This window comes from Talpa europaea (assembly GCF_964194135.1).
Source record: "Talpa europaea genome assembly, chromosome: 4".
Taxonomy (NCBI): Eukaryota; Metazoa; Chordata; class Mammalia; order Eulipotyphla; family Talpidae; genus Talpa; species Talpa europaea.
The window spans coordinates 34,376,068-34,394,799 of NC_140070.1; the positions used below are offsets into that span (position 1 = coordinate 34,376,068).

At 51.3% G+C, this 18,732-nt stretch overlaps 1 protein-coding gene across 1 annotated transcript in view; it reads right to left on the minus strand.

The window, feature by feature from the left end:
* Positions 1–2,535, minus strand: part of ADGRA2 (adhesion G protein-coupled receptor A2) — a gene marked incomplete at both ends in the record, with an annotated part of 32,927 nt that extends 30,392 nt beyond the window's left edge. The window contains one exon of the mRNA XM_084231465.1: positions 2,273–2,535. Coding sequence (XP_084087591.1) covers positions 2,273–2,535 — 263 coding nt within the window. The remainder of the gene's footprint in view (positions 1–2,272) is intronic.
* Positions 2,536–18,732: the final 16,197 nt, after the last annotated feature.

Sequence of the window (18,732 nt, forward strand, 5' to 3'; positions counted from 1 at the left end):
CTGAGGAGATCAAGGAGGCAGTGGGAGGGCATGGAGGTTTGCCTGAACTTAGCCTCTTGCTGGGCAGCCAGGATGAAGCTGTAGTCTTTTCCCAAACCTTTTCTTCCCTCAAAATGCATGCTGGGGGAGGGGTAGGGGGCCTAGACCCTGAGAAAGAGTCATTGCACATCTTCTCCTGAAGAATTTGGGCTCTTTTCCCTTCAGAAGCCTGCTTAGGGGGTGGTGTGAGGGGTGGCAGCAGTCAGGATCAGTATTATGTGAGTGGGAGACCTAAGAAATATGTGGGTGGCTGGGACTCAGTCACACTCCAGGCTGATGGGCCAGCGAGTTCTCAGGGTTTCTGTAGCCCACCCAGCCTGTTGTCCCTGAGGGGGGAGGGGACCGGTATCCAGTCAAGTTCAGGAGGCCCTTCCTTGGAAGGAATCTTAAACCAGCTAGGTCAGTGGCCTGAGACATAAGGGGTCCCTTCTTCTGGCGACAGCCAGCAGTCACGTTTGCCACCACCCTCTCACAATGTATTCTCACCAAGGGTTGGCCCTCTCTTCCTTGGAGTGGCGTCAATGGGAATTAGCCATGGCTGGAAAGCATTAGTTGCCAAATCAGTCTAAGATGTTCTGCAAAACCACCTTTTAATGCCCCCCCCCCTTCAGTATGTTAGGACTCCCTAATCCTGACAAACAGATACACAGAGAGACAGTGTCCCACACATGCTTGAGAGAGCAGCCACAGGATCAAGTATACACACATTCCCCTTCTGGACTTATCTCGGCCCAGCTGGGACTCACACACCAGCCCAACTATTCCACACAGCAAGCATTTTTCTCTTCCAAAACTGAGTGGGCTGGGGAATGCCCAGGCCTGTCTGGACCCTTCAACACCAGTGGATACTCAGAGGGACCTGGAATGAGCAGCCACAGCTGCCTTCCCGGGCCATGGCCATCTGCCTGAGCTGCTGGGAGGAGGAAGATAGCAGACACAGCGCCTCCACAACCCCCCATCCCCCCCAAGCTAGGGAACATGCAGGGGCCAGGAGGCCAACGTCAGAGACTGACCAGTGTGTCCTGTCAGGAAGCGGGCAGCCTCTGAACCCACCCAACCAGAGGAGTTACTGTATTGTTCTGGACACAATCAGACGACTGCAAGCCAGCTCCCACTCCCGGCGAGCGGTGGTGGGGAAACAGTCGCCACTAGGGTCAGGAGAACAGTGAAGGGGAAGCAGCTAGCAGGCTGCATCCAGGACAGGACAGGGCAGGAAGGGGGCGCCGCTAGGGCCCGACCCTCAAGCCCACGATGTGTTTAGAAGCCCGAGCACGTGGTCAGTGCGGGAAGGCAGTGGGGAGGGGTAGCTAATTCTCCAGAGGCTGCAGGGATTTCAGACCCCCAACAAGGAGGGTTGTGGCAGCCAAATCAGGGCTTAAAAAGGCCCTGGAGGACAAGGGGCATTAGAGGAGGGAAGGAGGCTGGGGAGAGGGGGTGGCTGGCGACTTCCCTCAGCCAGGTTTCTTTCCTGGCAATCTTTGCGCCAACAAGTCAATCGAGAAAAGTCAAAGCTCAAGCTATATACCGGGCAGGAAAGGAGAGGACGGGGTGCAGGAGCCAGCACAGAGCTCATTGCACAGATGCGCGCGACGGGAGGGGGCTCAAGAGAAAGTGGGATGTCAGGGTCTCCTTCCGACTAAAAGCCGCAGCACCCCAACGGCAGACTTTTCCGAGCCCACGCGCCAGCCTGCCCGAAGAAGACAGACTGGAAGCGGGAATGGCAGGCTTGGGGGGGAGCTACAGCTCCCCCCACTGGAGGAGACAGGCCCGCCGGGTGAATTCGGAGACTCCTCCAGTCCCGGGGGTCCGCGACGCGCCCCCCGCGTTAACTACCACAGCCGCTCACTGGGCCGCGAGGGTCGATCCTTCCTGAGCCTTGCCCCATCCCACCCACCTCAAGCCCCCAAGTTCCGCAACAACACCAGCCCAGCCTGGAAATTCAAGGAGCGTGGGCATCACGCCAGCGCTCACTCCACTTCACCTGTGCAGGTGAGTGGGTGCCCGCGGTGTTCCTCTCTGGGGTGCACCGACCCCCCTAAAGCACCTTCCTCCCTACCCACTCCTGATCTTCCCCCTACCTCTCAAAGTCCTCTTCTCGGCGCCTGGACTCCGAACTGTCCTGGAGACTGCGCTAGAGATACCGGCTCTTCCCCCTCTTCCCGCCCCTCCCGTCTGGTCTCCATTAGCTCCCCCAGTCTGGGCTCGGGTCGGGCGGGCAGCGTGGGGTACTCACAGGGTGACGGTGCCGTTAGGCAGTAGGCCGGGCTCGGGAGGCTCCGGGAGGTCCCCGCCGCCGCACACCACCCTCCTGCGCGCTGGGTTGGGGGCGCCGCCACTGAGTCCCTTGGGCCGCTCCCCCGAGCACTTGCAACTGCGGATGGGGACGGGGCAGCCGGGAGCGCCCTGAGTGTCGCTCAACAGGAGCAGTAGCCACGGCAGCAGCGACAGCAGCAGACGCACGGGCGCCCCCAGCATCCTGCGTCCCCCGGCGCCCATCAGCCCATCGCCCCGCGGGGACAGACAGCGCTGCAGCCCGTCCGAGTGCGGGTCCGAGGGACCTGAGCGCGCGGGAGGCGAGCTCAGTAGGGGCCCGGAGCGCCCAAGGGCGGGCTGGGGGGCCCTGGGCGCAGGCAAACCCCGGGGTCCCCGCCGCCGCGCCCGGGGGGCATGTCCGGCGAGCGCCCCGGCGGGGAGGACGCGGGCGCGGCTGTCAGCGCCGCACAGGCGGCCCCCGGCGGCGCGGTCCGAGCCTCTGCGCTCTGCCCCGGGGCTGGGGGAGGCCGGGCCTCTGCGCGTCTCCTGCTCGCCGAGCGCCCGGCTGGGACCTAGCGGATCGCGCCGGGCTCCTGCTGCCGCCGCCGCTGCTCCGTGCCATGGATGGAGGCTGCTCGGCGCCGCGACGCTCCCGCCGCCGCCAGCCCCCGCCCGCCTCCAGAGAGGGCGCCCTCCCCTCGCCCGCGCGTCCGTCCGCGAGGCCCTAGCGCCTCCCGATGCGCAGCCAGGCCGCTGCCCTTCCCGGGGCCAGAGCGGGCCAGCGGGCTTGAGGCCCTGCCTGTCAGCGGCGAGAGTCCTGAGCCTAGACTCCCTCGCTCTTCCGCTCCTCTCCCCCGAGCCGGGCTCGTCGTCTACGAAGTCCTTCTTAGACCTCAAAGCCAACCACCGCCATCACTTTCCACAAAGCCCCCCCGCTGGTCCTCCAGCCTGCACCCCCTGCCTTGGGGGCTTTCATTTACCTGCGACCTTGGCCAGATGTGTCTAGAGCTACAGGCTTCAGACTGAACTTCACGGCTCTAGGGTTGCTGGGACCCGGCTCTCTTGGCGCCTGACATGCTGGGCCTGTCTGGTATTGGCTGTCACTCCCACAGCCAGCCTGGGTTCTCAAGGTCTGACTGAGGCCATTGCAGGACACAAGCCAAAGACTAAGGATTGGCAGCCCCTCCTCTGGGCCCCTGTGACCTCGCCCAGCGGGGTTGCATGTCTTGAACCAGGGAGGGGTCAAAGGCCAAGGCAGATTGATCAGATCTGGTGGACTTCTTACCTTTTCCACCTCCCTAATGTGTTTATGTGTTTGGGGGGCCGGTGGGAATGAGGGAAATTGGGAATGGGTCTGTGCTACTCCGAGTATTCTCAGGGGTAAAAATGGAGCCCTTCCTGACCCGAGTTGATGGATGTAAGTTGTGGCATGAAAGTGAGTTAGAGAGGGAGCACCAGGAGTTCTATGGGTGGTTTGGGCAGAGTCTGACCTTGACTGCCAGCGAGGGGGATAAAAGTTGCCTGTGAGTCTTAGATGGACTCTAATGCAAGCTAGGAACAGGGCTGTGGATGGAGGGAAGAGAAAAAGATGACTCTGGGTGTCTGCCTCCTCATTTTTCCCCACAAGTAACTTTTTTTGGGTCACTTCCTAGAGTCTTTGTTGCAAAGAGACAGGCTGTTCCAGTTAGGAGACCCTGTTCCCCCTATTTCAGTGTGCTACCAAAATGGGGCCTGGACCTCCCTGGTAGCGCAGTGGTTGAGCGCTGGGTTGCGAAGCTGCCCGCAGCCTCTGCAGCTCTGGTTAGATCCCTGGCCTCTGATGAGAGTCCCACATGACGCGCAAACCTCTCCTGCTGCGCCCGCTTGCTTCTCCCCTCAGCAGTGTATTTCGTCAGTCTGCCTGTTCTGCTCCCCGCTCTGGCTCTGGTGAATTCTCTCACCCTCCCGCAATTCTGACTGTACCCAGTGCATGTATAAATAAATAAATAAATCTTTAAAAAACAATACAAAACAAAAAAATGGGGGCTAAGGTGACCATCCTCTTTTTCTGTGCTCCCAGCCCTGCTGGTGTGTGTGGCACCGTTTCCAGCACCATGACCTTTAAGCGGCTTCACTTTCTTGCCCGTTGGCCGCAGACTCTGGGCCCAGACACTGGCCTCTTCACTTTCTCTCCCTGGCTCCACAAGTCTCTCCCATTTGCAGGCTCTGGTTCCTTCAACTTCCAAAGATAAATAAATAATGATTGCAAATGGAGGAAGAGAGAAGGGGATTGGACTCCCCCAGCAGGAGCCCTCTGCAGGCTGGCGCGAGCTGAGATTGCATTCCTCAGGAAGGGTCGGGGGTGGGAGCTTACCCTCCGATTCCTTTTTAAGTGCTTTTTTTCTTTGAGCTACTCAAAAGATTTCCCCAAAGGAAGCTTCCTGGTTATCTTTCCTCAGAGGTACAGGACAGAGTGAGCCAGTAGCCTACATAAAAATCTTTTTGTTTTTAGGTTTGCTGGAGCTAGCCAAGATGACTCAAACTTAGTTACCAACCTCAGGAAATCTGGCTAGGGAGCTGGACCAATGAAATACACCCTGATAGTGTGTGATAAGCTTTTCAATGGAGTAGGGATAAGCAGCCATGAAAATAGACGCAAGGCTTGAATTAATCCTGACCGAAGTGAGGCAGAGGGAGCTCACCCAAAGTTTTAGCCCAGTCCAGGGAGTAAGTGCAACCCACCTGACTTCGACTAAACCATAATTATTCCCTTCAAGTTCTCTTATTTGTGGTGCCTCTAGAGAGGAGAAAAAATCTGCCACTCCAAACCATGTCTTTGGCAAGAAGTTTATTTCTTGTGAGAGGTTCTGAAGGTGGGTGGAAGTTGCTTTTGATGTTTATACTGCACTTCTCTCTGGAAGACCTAATCCCCTTATCTCTTCTCCTCTCTGGGGAAGGCAGAAGTACTTTGCCCCCCTTCCTCCCCAAACGCACACACAAATGCCCTGATTTCTTCATTCTTGCCCCACGCTCCCTTGTCCTAGCTGGGCTATTTAAAATGGCATGTAAAGCCACATGGGGGGGTTAGTCAGGCTGGGTCTGTCCCATGCATACAAGAGGTATACATGTTATTATTATTATTATTTTAAGATTTATTTATTTATTTATACAAGCACCGGGTACAGTCAGAAGCTCGGGAGGGTGAGAGAATTCACCAGAGCCAGAGCGGGGAGCAGAGCAGGCAGAAGGACCGAAGGACACTGCTGAGGGGAGCAGCGGGCAGCAGGAGAGGTCTGCACACCATGTGGGACCCTCCTCCTGTGGCCGGGGAGCAGCCGGGGATCGAACCATCGCTGTAGAGGCTGTGGGCAGCTTCGCAACCCAGCGCTCAACCGCTGCACCACCAGGGAGGCCCTATACATGTTATTATTAAACTTTTCTATGGTTCTTTCTGTTATCAATCTGACAGATGCTTGTTTGATTATTTACCAGCCTTGAAGAGTCCAGAGATGGCTTCTTCAGGACCCCAAGACCCTCCCAAAAGTTTGCATTTGCCAGGGGCTAGTTGCTAGCCACCCTTTTTCTTGCCCTCAACTTCAATGTTGCTCCATTTCCACTTGTCCAGGAGTGACTGGCACCTCTTACCCCATGACGGGGCAGACCCTCCATTAGTAGCAGCCGAGAGTAGAAAATGGAGCAGTGGGCACTGTCCCCTCACCCTGAGACCACACCTAACACAGGAGGACCTGCACATCTGGAGCACTAACATCAGCTGAGAACTTAGCATGTCACTTGCTGGTTACATTTTACAAGATGGCTGTCTAAACAGACAGGAACTGAGAGGTGGAAAAGCACCTTAATAGTAACTTGTCCACACCCCTTTCACAGCTAGTAAGGCATAGAATCAGCATTTGATCCCAGGTTCTCTGTTCTCCAGAATGCAAAGATTTAAACACCATATTCTATGCATTATAAGGAGAAGGGCTCTCAAGGATTCTCCCAAGAGTTCTCTTCCCCTTGAGACTTTCTTATTTTGATTCCCTGTCCCACTCTGAGATGAATCTATAGAGATATTCACTCTCAAACCATGGTGGGTAGTAGAACCAGTCTATCCCTTTCCCCCGTATTCTAACAGATTCAGGGAAGGCAAAAACTTTCCTAATATCTTCACTACTTAGGTAGAGGAAAGGAAGGTGTCGATAAAGTCTACGGAACACTGGATGGGTCTGAAGTCCTTTGAGTTTCCATCCTTTGAGCTCTCTGTCCCTCTCTTCCCTGTCCTGTACCTCCCTGTGGGGACTGTGCTGAGCCCCCCACCCTGTTGGAGCACTTACTCTGAGTCTTCATGACAGAAATGCTCATTCCTCAATCAGAATGGAGGGAAGACACCAGATAAATATTTGGGAGCTGTAAGGACTATCCTTTGGTGATCAGATTCTACCACATAAAAGGTGCCCATGTAAAATTTCAACATTCCCTCAGATAAGGTTTTGATCTCTGTTTCTATTAAAATCTGACTTGTTCCTTAAGTGAAATCAACCCATATTGTCCCAGATGATGGGACACCTTTGCACAGAAGCTAAGAGCATGGACTTTGGGGCTGGATTCAAATCATGGCTTTCTACCTTGTAGACTGTGATTTTGGGCAAGCCACTTAATTCACCTAGGCCTCATTTTTCTATTCTGTGAAATAGGGGATAAAATTAATCTTACTTTATGATAATGATGATAGCGTCAGTAATATGTAAATGATGCCCATATGGTGTAATACAAAAATAGACTTGGTCTGTGTCCCGGTTCCAGATATGGAGCTCCTAAAACCCTTGGAATTTCCTGAGAATTGATAGGAGTATCTGGTTATTCTTTTTTTTTTTTTTAAAGATTTATTTATTTATGCATACAAGAGCTGGGGTACAGGCCAGAGGTGTGAGGGGTGAGAGGATTCACCAGAGACAGAGTGGGAAACAGAACAGGCAAATTGGACGAAGTACGCTGCTGAGGGGAGCAGCAGGTGAGGACTAGTCAGAAGAAGAGGTCTGCTGCGCCATATGGGTTGCTCCCTGGTGGGCCGGGGGATTGAACTCGTGTTGCAGTGGCTGTGGATAGCTTCATAGGTTGCATCTTAACCCCTTGCGCCACCCGGGAGGCCCATATCTGGTTATTCTTAAGGCACCTCTTTGATGACAATTGAGTTTATGTTAATGGGGTGACTGAGGGCAGGACTCTCAGACAGCCTCAGGATGGGGCTGGTCACTAGAAAGACCAAGTGATTAGAAGGTTAGACCTTTTGGCCCCATGCACTGGCCTCTCCCCAAAAGGGGGTGGCGTGGGGTGTGGAGATTGAGCTCTATAAAAACTCTTAACAACTAGATCCAGAGGCCTTATGGGTTGGTGAACATATCAGGTGCAGAGAGGGTGGTGTATCCAGAGGGCACGAAGCTCTGTCCTCCTCCTCATCCCTTCCCTTTGGCTGTTCCTGAGTCATATCCTTTATATTAAGCCAGCAAATGTAAGTCAAGTGTTCTCCTGAGTTCTGTGAGTCATCCTAGGAGATAATCGAACTTGAGGATGGGGTCATGGAAATCTGGGGTCATGAAATCTATAGTCAGTCAGAAGTATAGGCGACCTGGGACTTGCAACTGGCACCTGCTATTAATCTGTGTAATCTGCATTAACACAGAGTAGTCAGTATCAAAACTGTACTCAATTATAAGAAACCCAATAGGTGGTGGAGAATTGATTGGTGTTAGGGTGCACTCCAGCCTGGAGCACATGCTCCCTCCCTGGGGTTGCTATTTTCCTTATTTGTACATGTTTAGTTTTGTCTCATGTTATAGCTGACTGCTTATGTATTTGAATCTTCCCCTAGAATGGAAAGAGTGAGAAGAGGCAATTATTTCCTTTATTTCTATGATATCAGCTTGTTTTAGTGCTCGACACATACAAGAAACTAATTTCGTCAACAAAATGTTGCTAAGGTCTTTGTCATTTATTTGTTTATTTAGATTTATTTATTTATGCATACAAGAACTGGGATGTAGGCCAGAGGTGTGGGGGTGAGAGGATTCACCAGAGACAGAGTGGGGAGCAGAACAGGCAGATCTACTGAAATACACTGCTGAGGGGAGCAGTGGGTGTGAGACAAGAGAGGTCTGCTCTGCCGTGTGGGTTAGCTCAATAGCTTCATAGTGCTGAGACTTAATCCCTTGTGCCAGCAGGGAGGCCCTCTTTGCCATTTAAGCAACATTTATTGAGGGGGGCCTTCCTAGTGGTGCAAGGGGTTAAGATGTCCCTCAGCAGTGTATTTCAGTAGATCTGCCTGTTCTGCACCCCACTCTGTCTCTGGTGAATCCTCTTCCCATCCCCACCCCCCACCCCCCATACCTCTGGCCTGCACCCTAGCTCTTGTATGCATAAATAAATAAGTCTTAAAAAATTAACAACATTTATTGAATATCTACCATATGGAAGACACTGTTTTGGGCCCTAAAGATAGAGCAGCAAACCAAAAGAAAGTCTGTGGTTTTGTGGAACTAACACAGCAAGGGGTGATAGGTAGCATGCAATAAGCAAATACATATGTATGATCTAGCAGATGGGGTAATATCCGTGAGGCACAATGAAGCAGGGAAAGAGGCTGATGGACAAAGCCTCTCTGAGAAAGTCATAGCCAAGAGAACCTCTAGAATAAAGGTTGGGCAAAAGGGGCTGATTGGTAGGGGGAGGCGCGGAGATTTTCCTAACACCGGGTAGGAAAGAGTCTGGTGCCTGAAACATAGGAGAGATCCGTGTTGTTGGGGTAAAGGGGAAAGTGTGGGTGAAGGGTGAGGGATCTCCTCTCCTTCTTCTCTTTCCCTAGCCAGCCCTCAAGGCACCACTGTGAGCACTGAGAACCTCCATGCTCAGGGGACAGGACAGATGTAGCCCAGAGTCTTCCAGAGGGATCAGGACTCAGGAGGCCTCTGCTTCCCTGCCTCATCAGCTCATGGGCTTTTTTTTTTTTTCCTCAAAGATTTATTTATTTGTGCATGCAAGAACTGGGATACAGGCCAGAGGGGCAGGGAGGGGGTGAGAGGATTCACCAGAGACAGAGTGGGGAACAGAACAGGCAGACTGACTGAAATATACTGTCGAGGGGAGCAGCAGGCAAGACAGGAGAGGTCTGCTGCACCATGTGGGTAGCTCCCTGGGGGTGGTGGTGGGGGGATCGAACTTATGTCATAGTGGCTGCCTACAGCTTCACAGTGCTGTGCTTAACCCCCTTGCACAACCAGGGAGGTCCATGGGATTTTTGTGATGCACTGAAGGGGCCGTACCTAGTTTCTCATCTAGTTCTGGGGCTCCTTGGGGTCTGTGACCTGTTCTTCCAGGGGAGGGGCAGCTCTGTCCACAGACGTCTGTCCATGGATGTGGCTGAGAGGCCTACTTGCACCCCTCACCCTGAGCCTCACAGGGATCAGACTCTTTAAAGGAGAAGCAACTCTGGCTCAAAGAAAAGTTTGTGTGAGTGTGTGGTGGGATGGGATGACAGAGGTGGCAGTGGGGGGAGAGAAGGTGGTGAAAGACCAGCATTAGTACATGGGTATGTGGAAGTGCAACTTCAAGCCTGTAGAGAAGAAAATGTCAAGGAGAAAAGAGTAACGTGAAATGAGGCACCAAGGCTCGGATGGAGCCCTTCAAATGCAGTGTTCTGTTTCTTCCTCTTCACTGACCCGAATGTGGCTGTCACTTATTCTCTGGCACAGAATAGGACATTGGAACGCAAAGAGGTTGAGTGATGTGTGCACATGTGTGTGTGTTTTGGGTTTGGGGGCTCATTTGATCTCACTCCTTTCTGTGCTATAATAGGATGACTCTTTAACAGGTACAGCCCGATTCTCCAGAGTCCATGCCACTCTACCTGCTACCTTGCATGTGCAAATCACTGGCCCCTGTAACCCAGGATTGAGGTTCACACATCTGTACCCCTCACACTCCAGGGTGGGGTAGGTCGGGGGCAGTTTAGGTCTGAGGCGGCACTGAAAAAAACAGAAAGAGCACAAGGCTTTTTGGTGGAGAAAGTGGCAGGCTTATTTTGGGCAGGAGGAGGGATAGGATGCCCCAGACAAGCTTGAGGATTTAGGGTCACCCCCAGGCTACTGAGTCAGTCTGGGCTGGGGAAAGTGAGGAATGGGCTTTCCCTGTGCAAGGCTAGTGGCAGAGAGCATGAGCCTGAGGCAACCTCAAACGTTTTCATCCAGAGTTAAGGCTGCTGCCAGCCCTCACCACTGTTATGCAAAAGCATTTTTTTTATCAAAGAATACATGCTTGTGTTTAAAAAAGGAAATAATATGGATGAGTTTATAATGAAAAGCAATGGTCTCCCGACCCTGCTCCCCAGAGGCAGTGGCTTTTAATGGGCCCTGCTTTTAGTCTCTGCTCTTTGTTGAAGCAGCCACTGAGGGAGGCTTAGCATCCTGAGAGAGCTTCCCTCTGACAGCGGTTAGCTTTTAGGCCTCGTCCTCCCAGCTGGAGAGGTTCAGAGATGTGGCTCTCCACACGTTTCCAAGCTTGATTTTCTGGGCCACTGTCACCCTCTCCTAACACCACTTCCCTTCCCGAGGGTCCTCAGAGAAACTCCCTCTGAGGCTGACCAGAAGCTTGGCAGGCTGGACTTTTCATTTACTAGGAAACTGGGGTCTTTGTGTGGAACTCTGATTCCCTGCAGCTGCTGGTCTCCAGGTGCCTCCCTGGCCTGGAGTGGGTTTCTGGGGCTGACCCCTGGGTCTTTGACCACCTGTGGTTTTTTTTTTTCTTCTTCCTCTCCTTTCTGTGCATCCTTCTTGTGAGTGTGCACATGCACACACACACAGGTGCATGCATGAACATTCTCTTTCTCTCTAGAAAGTCAGGATCACACTTCTGTGCAGGAGGTTGGACTCTAATCCCTAAGACAATCAGACCCCCCTTTGGGCCCTATAGCCCTTGGTCTTGCAGGGGAGAGGAGAAATGTCATGAAAGGGGTGTCTCTCTGAGCTTGCACCCAGGGTCTGCAGCAGGTGTCCATGTTTGGGCAGTGTGTTAGCGGAAATTGGGCGTCCACTGCTAATGCCCATGCATCAACTGTGGCCAGTGAGAGACCTGAGGAGGCATGGGGCCTGGGCCAAGAGGGCTTCACTTGCTCGTGGAGGGTCCCCTGCTCCTTTCTTAGAGGCTATGTTTCATTTATGAAGGAAGACAGCAGCAGGCCCCACGCCCTAGTCCTTCTTGGCCCGAGGCCCTATCCTCAGAGCTCCAGCCTTTTTCCTCTGGAGATGCAGACAAGCCCAGCCCAGGGGGTTCCTGCACTAAGGCCTCGCCTTTATTATGTGTGGGCTTCTGTGGCAGAACTTTCTATCCTTTCTCGTACTTCATCTTATGACAACACCAAGGGCAGTTACTTTTAATATCACCCCTATTTACAGGAGACGAAATTGAAGCACTAAGGGGTTAGGTCTTCAGCCCAAGTAAGTTCGGCAAGGAGCAGATTTGGGGATCAAACTGGGGCAGGGGTACCAGAGTCTTAGAGCAGGCATCATGGCTGAGTAAATGTGTGTAGCTGCCTCTCAGTCCTACTTTTTTTTTTTTTTAATTTTTTTTTTAATAGAGGCATGTTTTATTTATTTATTTATTTGTTTGTTTGTTTTGTTTATACATGCACTGGGTACAGTCAGAAGCACGGGAGGGTGAGAGAATTCACCAGAGCCAGAGCGGGGAGCAGAGCAGGCAGAAGGACCGAAATACACTGCTCTCAGCCCTACTTTTACTCCTGTAGCGCCTCTCCTGTATGTTCCCAAACCTACTTTATAAGATCCTTCTGATGACTGGGTTTCTTGAAGTGGATACAGTGAGAGCCCTGTTCCCCCACTCACCACCCCCCGCCCCAGGCTCTGGGCCTCAGCAACGAGTGCCAAACAGCACGGTGGCTGCCAGAGTGGGCTCCAGGTGAGCAGAGCTGTGTTGGGGGCAGCCAACACCATTGAGGCGCTCGCTTAGCCTGAGAGACAGGCCAGTGACACGTCATAAAGGCCTCTGAAGACCCACATGCAGAGAGCTGAAGAAGGTGGCTTTGCAGTGACAGTCATCTGGTCACAAACTGGAATGGGCATAGAGCCAAACCCAGGCAGAACTGTCTTCCTGTCAGAGGGTTTCCCTGAGGGTAAGTGCTGCAATCAGAGCAGGCCCCAAAGTCCCAGCACCCTCACAACAAACTCCTGCCCATCAATGGTCCTGGCCAAAGTAGAGATGGGTAGTTTTGGGGTTTTCCCCCTCACCAGCAGTTTATGGGAGAAGGATAAGGAGAGAAGTCAGAGAGAAAGGTAGACAGAAATAAGGTACAGGGTCTCTCCGGTGGCATGGGGGTTAAAGTCTCAGAGCTATCAAGCTATCACCAGCCACTGCAGTATGAGTTCGATCCCCCCCCCAGGGAGTTAACCCACATGGTGCAGCAGACCTCTCCTGTCTTCCCTGCTACTCCCTTCAGCAGTGTATTTCAGTGTATCTGTCTGTTCTTCTCCCCACTCTGTCTCTTGTGACTCATCTCACACACACACATACACGTCCCCGCACCTCTGGCCTGTACCCCGGCTCTTGTATGCATAAATAAATAAAAATAAATTTTAAAAAATCATCAAATGCTATGAAGCTATTAAAAATGTCAGCAAATATTAAAAGACAAAGAAATAGGGTACAGAGAAGGGAGATGGATGAGCTAACCCAGAGGCCCCAATGGAGGGACACTGCCTCTTTCTCTAGGGGAGATACCCCAACCCCTTTGGAAGCCAGCAGGAGGCAGGAAGGTTATGCTGACCTAGGATGACGTCAGGCTGGCTGGGGCTCCAGAGCCTTAGCAGAGGCTGTTTGTGTGTGAAGGTGACTGTGGGCAGCCAGGGGGGCAGCAGCAGTTTCCTGGGCCTGTGTTCCACCTGGTAAACCCCTGACCCAGAGCCCTGAACAGCCCCAGGTCAGCCTCAGCGGAGCAGCACTGCTGGCAGGAGTGGCCTCTACAGATCTCTGGCTTTATCTTCCCCACACATTGAAACCATCAGGCAGGCCTGCCGACTGCAGCCTGCTTAGCTCTGTCGGCTGGAGACACTGTGCTTTCATCCAAACCAGACCTTCCCTCCTCCAGCTCCCCGCTCAGGGGGAGGGGGCCTTTGAGCACAAGCCTTGCTTGTGCTCCTCTGGAGCCAATTTCAGAACTTTTTAACTTTCTCCACTATCTTACTTTCCTCTCTGAAATGTTCTTGAGGCCACCTTCCACTCAGGGGCCCCTTGCTCCACCCTCATCCTCCACAGGGCATTTTAGTTGGGGCTGCAGAAACAGGGAGTTGTGGGGCTCCCAAAGCACTGAGCTGCTCCTTCAAAGCAGCAACACTTTTCAGTGCCTCATGTTCTGGGGAAGCCAAATCAAAGGCAAACCCTGAATTCCTCTTGCTCACGGCCAATAAAAACCTTGCTTCAGTGCCGGCTTCCTCTGCTGAAATCAGATATCCGAGTAATAAACAAGTCCGAGGCAGGGAAAAGCTCTTGCTCCTTTCTTCTGATTAGTTTTTCTTCCTTAAAAAAAAGGTTCTCTCCTATGACAGGATGCCTGCCCCAGAAACTTGAGCGCTGAAGGTGCCCTCTATTGCATTGCACTCCCTACTCCAGAATCCTTAGCCCAGGGGCTCCTGCTGGGGGCCTGGCTTCCCCAACAGGAGAGGCTTAGCTCAAAGGCAGGTCAGAGGGACTTGAGGAGAGACCTTTGCTGTCTGAGGTGCCAGCTTACAGGGTAGCTGTGTTCTCAGTCTCTGGCTTGCTGGTGGCAGAAATAGGAAGTAGAGTTAGGACAAGGTGGGACCACTTTTTCCTACAGCAATCCTTCCAAATTTTCTCAATCCACTATGGGCTTTTGTGTTCAGCACACAGTTGAGAAAACCATAGAAGATGGATCTGGAGGCATGAGAAAGGCCAGTGGGGCAGAAGGGCCTGGGGTTCTGCTTCCTAGAGCTGGCCTTGTCCTTGCACACCAGCCTCCCCTGAGCTCACCTTCCTCTCCTAGTCTAGTCTTGGGGTAAGCCTGTCTCCACAAGTAACCTGTAGAGGGTGCGATCCCCTACTGCTAACGTCTCTCCTCTCTCCCACCCATTCCCAAAGAGGTTTTTAAGTGGCTCTGCTGTCAGAGATGCTATTCTGTTTGTTTTTCCTTCTGACACTATCTCTCTGGAGAGTTTCTGGTCAAGAGAATTATGTCGAGGCTGCAGATTGCAAGAGAATTGGGCCTAATGGGGAACAGACAAGACACCTTTCATGTCCAGCCAAGTTTCCCACCCCCCTTCTCTCTCTCCCAACTTCTCATCTTCCCTTTTTGGCTTCAAAGTTGGCCTTCGTTTTTGCTAGTTTCTTCGGTACAGCTGGTGAATAAGGTCACACATTGGTTTTATTTTGGAGATTGGCAGCTGGGTCAAGTTTAGCTCCGAAGCTGGGGAGCACGTGGGGGTGGACACCCTGGAGGAGCTCAGCCAGCTAACTGGTGGAGGGAACTCTGGCACTGAAAGGGTGGCGTCTGCTCCTCTGCAATCTCAGAGCTCAGGAGCTTGGGCTTGCAAAATTTGTTTTAAATCCAAGAAAAAAAGCAAAGTGACCCTCCTGCTGCCCCCACCCCCACAATTTCTGTCCCCACTGCTTGCCATTTCAACTCAACTATGCTAGACTTTATAGGAAAAAAAGTGTTCATTTTGAGGTCCCCTGGGCCCTAGAAATGATTATAGGAGGAGAGCTTAAGTTTAAGAGCTCTCTACACACGGCTGTAGTATATACTAACTGATGGAGCCTGGGAGGAGGAGAAAGTCCTTTTCTTTACCTATGTGCTTCTTGAGGGGAGAGGGCAGAGTAGTCAAACATCTCTGTGGGTGGTTGGATTCTTGTGTCTTTAGTCATGAGGCTGATGTAATAGCATTCAACTGATTTCATGGTAAAGACAGTCACAGTTCCCAGGCAAGTCACTTTCAACTACACCGCTGACGACATCAACCCTTATCTCGGCCCTTCAGGAATTGGTGGGCGAGGCCTTCCTCCTCAGCTTCGTTGGAACACCAGAGCCACTTCTTTTGCCGAGGACAAGGATGCCTGGGATTTAAGACTGGGGCCTCCCGGTGGCGCAAGGGGTTAAGTCTCAACACTATGAAGCCGTGGGCAGGCACTGCGACATAAGTTCGATCCCCCGCCAGGGAGCTGACCCACATGGCACAGCAGACCTCTGTCTTGCCCGCTGCTCTCCTCAGCAGTGTATTTCAGTAGATCTTCCTGTTCTGCTCCCCACTCTGTCTCTGGTGAATCCTCTTACCACCACCCCCCACCTCTGACCTACACCCCAGCTTTTGTATGCATAAATAAATAAAATAAATCTTAAAAACAAACAAACAAAAAAAGACTGTCCCATTTGACTTCATTCCTCCTGTGGCTAGCCTTGGGGAAAGGAATTCACTGCCAGTGTAGCTCTAGGGGTGAAGGGTCCCATTTTGTACACTTGGAACCCTGCAGCCAGTGGGATGATTGAAGCTGTGGGAGGAAAATGTATGAGGGAGACAGGAGGACAGGAGCCTTGTTCCACTTGTGATCACTCCTTCCTTCTCATTCCCACTGCTTGTGGTTTCAGAGTTTGTTCTGCATTAAGATGTGTCTTTTCTCAATAATTACAATAGACTGAAAAATATACATATCTGTTATGGCAGTGAGGTGCTCTTAGATGAAGCCTGTAAATTAAATAATATGTCACTTACCAATTATTACAGCCTGAGACAACAAAGGATACCGATGTGGTGTGGTGACCAGAAGTTAACAGTCTTGAGTTTATTTGTGGTGCAACCACTGACCTCTGATCTCAAACAAGGCAAGCACGGAGTCTCCTTCTCTGGACCTCGGTGCCCTATCCACAAAGGGGCACTGCCAAACAGCTTCCATTACCCTACCAGAGGTGCAGCGTGGGAGGGGGTGAGAGGATTCACCAGAGACAGAGTGGGGAGCAGAACAGGAAGATCTACTGAAATACACTGCTCAGGGGAGCAGCGTCCAGACAGAAGAGGTCTGCCATGCCATGTGGGCTATCTCCCTGGGTGGGGGTCGAACTCATGCCTCAGTGGCTGGCGATAGCTCAATAGCCCTGAAACACCAGGAAGGCCCCACCCTACCAACTGTTATAAGGGTAAAATGAGAGGCTGTAGGAGACAGTACTTTATGTGTTGTGAATGTTTAAAGCAGGAGGGAGGGGAGTGCAATTAGTCACACTCTGCATAGAAACATTTGGGCCAATAACAGCTGCCTATAGGAGGTAGTCCCTGAACGGAGCCTAGTATGAAGTAGCCTAGGTTTGTGTAAATGCCCCCTGTCACATGCATATAATGATAAACTTGCTTAATGATGTATTTCTCCCACTGTCTTCCATTGTTAAGCAACGAGGTTGCTTTTAGAGATGCAACAGTCTATGACAAATGTCTGAGGACAAAGCCTTGATGGATTTATTTTTTTTAGACGATTTTTTTTTTTTTTAAGATTTATTTATTTATACAAGCACTGGGGTTCAGGCCAGAGGTGTGGGAGGGTGAGAGAATTCACCAGAGACAGAGCAGGGAGCAGGACAGAAGGACTGAAATACACTGCTGAGGGGAGCAGCGAGCGAGGAGACAGGAGAGGTCTACCGCTCCATGTGGGAATCTCCCTGGCTGGCCCGGAATCAAACCTGTGCTGCAGAGGCTGCGGACGGCTTCACAGCGCTGCACTCAACCCACTGCACCACCAGGGAGGCCCACCTTGATGGATTTATTGGGAGCCACTTGATCCTAGCTGGCGCTAGGGCAGACAAGGGTCCTGGCCACTGGCAGCACTGTTATAACTGCTACATTGTGTGTTTATGTGTGTGTGTGTGTGTGTGTAGGGGGGAAGGTGCAGTGTGTGAAAGAGCAACAGGATAGCATACTGTTGTAACTCAGGAAATCTGCTGGTCATGCTGTCACCACTTGGATGAGAATCTGGGAGTATTCAGACCTGCTGCCTGTCACACGTTCAAAAGACGAAGTTACAACTTTGCTCAATTTTCTTTCCACAGGAGACCCTATCCTGCTGTGAAGATGCGAGACACAATTTGGTTTCCTTTCCTTACCTGTGTTTGATTCAGTCTCTCTGGGCTTATCTCCTCCTTCATAGTTTTCAATCTCTAGGCAAAAGCCAGAGAGCTTTTTATTGTTCAGAGCATTTCACCTCTTCTGAAGGGGCTCAATAGCCACCCTCAGGACCCTTAGCCAAGTCAGCAAGGAAATGAGGTATTGGAACGAACATAGTGTCTCTGAATCAGCCCTGTTGCTCGGGAAAATGGTGTCCCCTCTGGTGCGTTTCTGCTCTATAAGAAAGGGTGAGACAAACCAAGAATTCCTTCCACGGTAATAAGCGGACAGTGGAGTCCCAATGCTGGTCCCTCAGGTTTGCCAATGTCGCCACCTAGAGGCAATTTGAAAGAGTTTCATGCAGCAAGAGGAATCTGGATTTTTTATTTCTGAAATGTCAAATTTCATTTTCTAGCCCTTAGAGATACAGAATCCCTTACTCATCCATGATGTGGTGTTGGCTGCATCTGTGACCCGAGGGAATTCTATCTCTAAGGCTGGATGGCACAATGCCAAGTGACAGGCACAGCTGCTTCCTGTTGGTTCCAATGCCCCCTCCTGTTATACTCACTCACTACACCAGATCATAAAAAAGAAATCTTTTAATTGCTTTGTAATTGGCACAGATGGTATAATTCAAACTCACATTTTTATTTAATAGACGCTGAAATATCACAACTATAGCTTTAATTCAAACAGTACAGGAATCATAATGGTTTAAGTTTTACAAAATTACATTCGGCAGCAGCATAGTGTTCTCAAAGTTATTTCATATAATTAAAGACTGGGGCTTGAATAAATAGGAAAAACCATCCAGAAAAGAAACCACCAGACTGAAGTAATCTGTCATGACTATTTGTGCTTTCTGGACTTTGAAGATCTTGCTACTTTATCAACAATCAAAAGAGTTACAAAATTCTGGCTTATGGAGGGGTTGGGGAAGGCTAATAATATGCCCCGAGAGTGCTCCTTGGGAACACAAACCTCAAAGCCAGACCTTGTTAAAACTGTAAGCCTGAACTGGTTCTGAATAATTCTTAAATTTCTGAGGAGTTCCTTGATAAGAAGTCACCACAAAGAGGATTACTGTGGAGGAGAAAAGTCCTCCTTGAATTCTTATCACTGTAGGGTCCAAAGGAAAAAGCTCAAAGTCCTGTCAAAGGAGGATATTACACAGGTACAAATCCTGTTTATTTTCCCCCCTGTAATTTTCAGGGTCAATGCCACAGGGTGACCAATGACACAACATCTCATTAACAATTTTGATTTGGAGCATTAACTAGAGCCAGTTTCTGAAGTGACC